The following is a 4,857-nucleotide window of genomic DNA, read 5'->3' as shown; positions in this document are numbered from 1 at the left end:
TGGATTGCTTGGGGCAGTTTCTGCACTTCTCACTCTCTCTGGAGATGTGGGAGCAACATCTCTCATGGGGGGTCGCGCCCCCTTTCCCTTCCTCCTCCTCTGCTGGTGTCAATCACATCTTCGAGTAGAGGGAAGGTAGGCCAGGCTTGGTTTTCCCCTTGGAGCACTGCAGGAGTCAAAGCTGACCTGCAGCACCAGGCTGACGCCAGCCACACTGGAGGAGCCCTGAGGAGCCGGGCGGCTTCCCCAGCTGCGTCACACGGTCCTGGGAGAACCAGGCCAGGCCTGCACTTGAAGACACTGGGCAGTGTGTAGGATGACACACCGCCTCAGTCACAGGGCAGAACCCAGACCTCAGATGAGTCTCCCCCAGAGCCAACCACAGCCATTGCTGCCCATCCTTCATCCCCTCTGCACGAAGCCCTGAACACTGCTAGGGCACTGTCCTCAGACGTCTAGGTAAGGGATGACAGCAATGAAGGTGAGGAGGGTAAGGGGTGTGGCCCAGGAGCCACTTTCCCAGCCCCCATCCCAAGAGGACATCTCTCCAAGTGAGCTTCCAGTCACAGGAGGTACCATGGTGCCCCCCACCCTGGTCCCATGAGGTATGGTACCTGGACCATCAGACTCCCCCCAACATAGCCCAGGCTCCCCACTCAAAGCACCTGGACCTCAGAACCAAGCAAGAAATGGGGGTACATGGGGGACAGCGGGGAAGGGCCAGGTCAGGGAATTCATTTAAAGTACGTGGGATAGAGGCCAGGACCCCTAACCCATCTCTGGAGTCACTCAGCCCAGGCCTGCTCAATGTCAGGATTAGAGGCCCCTCAAGCCCCCGAGACAGGAATGGCTCGGCCCCCCACTGCCCCACCCTTCTCCCACACCCAACACCACCATGGAGCCATGCCTGTTTCTTTAAGGTGTGCACTTTATTGAACTGGTCTCAAGTCAGTGTACAGGTAAGCCCTGGCTGCCTCCGCACCTCAGCTCTCTCCCAGGGAGATCAAAAGCCTTCATACATTTCAAGTTGGGGGACAAAAAGGGGGGCCATGATGGCTGGCCATTCAAAATAAAAAACAAAAAGAACAAGTATTAAGGCAAAGATTAAAAAAAATTTGGATTACATAATTTACACGAAAGCAATGCTGTCACCCTCCCCTGAGTGGACTTAGGTGGGGACTGGCCCTTCTCCTTTGGGAGAAGTGGGGCGGCTTTTGGGAAGGCAAGGGACTTCCTGTAACAATGCATCTCACGATATTTGGAATGACTATTAAAAAAAAGAACAATGTACAATCAAAGTCCTTGGCCACATTGTAGAACTTTGGGGATGCTCGCTCCAACCGACTGCTGTCACCTTCACCGTTCCAGTTTTTAAATCCTGAGTCAAGCGCCAAAAAAAAAAAAAAAAAAAAAAAATTCAAAAAAACAAACAAATAAAGCCATGCCAATCTCATCTTGTTTTCTGCGCAAGTTAGGTTTTGTCAAGAAAGGGTGTAACGCACTAACAGTCCGCCTAGAAGCACTTGCGGTGGACGATGGAGGGGCCGGACTCGTCGTACTCCTGCTTGCTGATCCACATCTGCTGGAAGGTGGACAGTGAGGCCAGGATGGAGCCACCGATCCACACAGAGTACTTGCGCTCAGGGGGTGCGATGATCTGGAGAGGGAAGAGGACGGTTAATGTGAGGACCCTGGATGTCACAGCCACAGACCACTGGTACATCACAGGAACCACACCAAGATGGTCACCTTGATAACCACAAGGTCCCCTTGTCACACTCCACGTGACCAGGCCAGCTCAGGCTGGGCAGACACTCACCTTGATCTTCATTGTGCTGGGAGCCAGGGCAGTGATCTCCTTCTGCATCCTGTCAGCGATGCCTGGGTACATGGTGGTCCCACCAGACAGCACTGTGTTGGCGTAGAGGTCCTTACGGATGTCAACGTCACACTTCATGATGGAGTTGAAGGTAGTTTCATGGATGCCACTGGATTCCATGCCTGTGGGGAAAGAAACCAGACTTAGCTTCCAGTGAGGCCACAAGAGACCCCCATGCAAGGCACCTACCAGCAGGCTGTCTTACTCACCCAGGAAGGAAGGCTGGAACAGTGCCTCGGGGGCGCGGAACCGCTCGTTGCCGATGGTGATGACCTGCCCATCGGGCAGCTCATAGCTCTTCTCCAGGGAGGAGCTGGAGGCCGCGGTGGCCATCTCCTGCTCGAAGTCTAGAGCGACATAGCAGAGCTTCTCCTTGATGTCACGCACGATTTCCCGCTCGGCTGTGGTGGTGAAGCTGTAGCCACGTTCCGTGAGGATCTTCATGAGGTAGTCCGTCAGGTCCCGGCCAGCCAGGTCCAGACGCAGGATGGCGTGGGGGAGGGCATACCCCTCGTAGATGGGCACAGTGTGGGTGACCCCGTCACCGGAGTCCATCACGATGCCAGTGGTGCGGCCAGAGGCGTACAGAGACAGCACAGCCTGAATAGCCACATACATGGCTGGGGTGTTGAAGGTCTCAAACATGATCTGTAGGAAGAGAGGAACCACGTCAGGGTCAGGAAGAACCAGGGACAGTCAGGCAGACTGGGGACATGCTGAGAGTGCAAGGAACACGACTAACTGTGCTGGGGATCCTGGGAGGGGGATTCACTTCAGACCTATTGTGCACCTACTGAATACACACTCCAAGGCCATTTTACACCAGCCTCACTGGTTTTGTCACACGAGCCAGTGTTAGTACCTACACCCACAGCACTTTCTATTTTAAACACCTAGTCAGAAAAACAAACATGAGAGAAAGATTCCATCCGGGAAAAACAAATAGAACCTGCAGAATTCCAAAGGAGACTCAGGTCAGAGAAGAGAGTCCTAAGAGAACGGCAGAAAAAAGAACAAGTGAGAAAAGGCGTGGCACAGAAAGGCAAGAAAAGATGGGGAGGCGGCCAGGAGAAGGACAGGGGCCCACTGACCTGGGTCATCTTCTCACGGTTGGCCTTGGGGTTCAGGGGGGCCTCGGTCAGCAGCACGGGGTGCTCCTCGGGGGCCACACGCAGCTCGTTGTAGAAAGTGTGATGCCAGATCTTCTCCATGTCGTCCCAGTTGGTGACAATGCCGTGCTCGATGGGGTACTTCAGGGTCAGGATGCCCCTCTTGCTCTGGGCCTCATCACCCACGTAGGAGTCCTTCTGGCCCATGCCCACCATCACGCCCTGCAAGGGGAGGAGCGAGGAGCCCTCAGCACGGGCACAGTCCCCCGACCCCCACCCAGAAAAGCCCAAAGCACCCCTTCCTCGTGGACGAAGCCGGGCCTCGGGGAGCGGAGCCCCACCCACCCACGCGGTCATTCCGGAGGCTGGCGCCCTACCTGGTGCCGGGGGCGCCCCACGATGGAGGGGAAGACGGCGCGGGGGGCATCGTCGCCCGCGAAGCCGGCCTTGCACATGCCAGAGCCGTTGTCGACCACGAGCGCAGCGATATCGTCATCCATGGCGAGCTGCAGGAGAGCGGGGCGCTGAGCCGGGGGTCGGGTGGGGCCGCCCCCACCCTGCCCACTTCCGGCGCGCCGCACCCTCGAGCCGCCAGGGGGCGCCGGCGCGCGCCCACATGGGGGACAAAGGAAGCCGGGCCGGCCGGCCGCGTTATTACCATAAAAGGCAAACGCGGGCTGGAGGCGGACCCGCGGCGCGCGGCGGGAAGCCAGGCCCCCGCCCCTCCCCGCCGGGCGACGGCCCCGCCCCGTTCAAACAGCGCCGAGCGGCCAGGCGCGCGGCGGCCACACCCGCGGAGCCGGCGGCATGGGGAGGAAGCGCGCGCAGGCGCCCTCGCGCCGCGGCGACCCCACCCCTTCCGGCGGCCGCCCCGCCCTCGTCCCAGCCGCGGCGCCGGGCCTACCGCGCACGCGCACGCGCAGTGTCCCCAGCCCCCACCCGGCCGGCGGCCGCGCCGCGCCCACCCGCTCATGAGCCCCGCGGAGCGAGCTGGGCGCTGGGACGGAGACCGCCGCGGCCCGACGGCAGCGCCCTGGGAGCGCGCGCTTGAAGCGCAGCCTGGCCTCGAGCGAGGAGCGCAGAAGCCCGCTCCCCGGGCCCGGGCGGCCGTGCAGCGGGCCGCGTTGGAGGGGCGCCGCCTGGCCGGAGGAGGCGCGGGGCCGGTCCCATCAGCGCGCCTGGCCGGCCCAAGGCCTTACCTGGTGGCGGTGTAGACTGGCGGCGGTGACGGAGAGGCGAGGGCGAGAGGCTTCTGCTCGCGGGCTGGACGCGGTCTCGGCAGTGGCTGGGCGTCGCGCCGCCGGGTTTTATAGGGCGCCGCCGCGGCCGCTCGAGCCATAAAAGGCAACTTTCGAAACGGCGAGCCCTGATTGGCCGCGCGCCGCTCACTCACCGGCCTCGCCGCACAGTGCAGCATTTTTTTACCCCCTCTCCCCTCCTTTTGCAAAAAAAAAAAAAAAGGGGAGAGATGGACTGGAGAGCGAGAGCGAGATTGAGGAAGAGGAGGAGGGAGAGAGTTTTGGCGTTGGCCGCCCTGGGGTGCTGGGCCCGTGGGCCCGGGGTGTACCCCGCGGGCCGCCGCCCCGGTCTGGCCCCGCTTGGCCAGGCCTGCCTGCCCGGCTCTCCGTGTCCCCCACCCCGGGACCCTCGGGGTGTGGATGTCACATGAGCAGTGAGCGCCCCGTAGGCCAGGGTCAGCACGGATGTGAGGGTCCTTGGCTGCTGTGGGTGCATGTGAGCAGTTGTGGGGGAAGGAGTGGTCAGGGAGTCAGGCCCCTTACCGACATTAGCTCATCTGCCCAGAAAGCCTGGGTCGGGGGGCCTCTGGCCTGGGGTGCTCAGCCTGCGAAGTAGGGTTGTTCAACTTGC

At 61.0% G+C, this 4,857-nt stretch overlaps 1 protein-coding gene across 1 annotated transcript; it reads right to left on the bottom strand.

The window, feature by feature from the left end:
* Positions 1-908: 908 nt before the first annotated feature.
* ACTB (actin beta) lies at positions 909-4,295 on the bottom strand. Its single transcript, XM_058569360.1, has 6 exons — positions 4,188-4,295; positions 3,366-3,494; positions 2,971-3,210; positions 2,089-2,527; positions 1,820-2,001; positions 909-1,657 (listed from the first exon to the last, which is right to left on the bottom strand). Exons 2-6 carry the CDS (start codon positions 3,486-3,488, stop codon positions 1,514-1,516), a joined length of 1,128 nt encoding a protein of 375 aa, XP_058425343.1. The 5' UTR covers positions 3,489-3,494; positions 4,188-4,295; the 3' UTR covers positions 909-1,513.
* Between the last annotated feature and the right edge of the window lie 562 nt (positions 4,296-4,857).

The sequence above is a fragment of the Diceros bicornis genome, chromosome 26, assembly GCF_020826845.1.
Source record: "Diceros bicornis minor isolate mBicDic1 chromosome 26, mDicBic1.mat.cur, whole genome shotgun sequence".
In the NCBI taxonomy this organism is placed as follows: Eukaryota; Metazoa; Chordata; class Mammalia; order Perissodactyla; family Rhinocerotidae; genus Diceros; species Diceros bicornis.
Note: the sequence above shows the minus strand (reverse complement) of the source record. Positions and strands in the feature narration are given on the sequence as shown.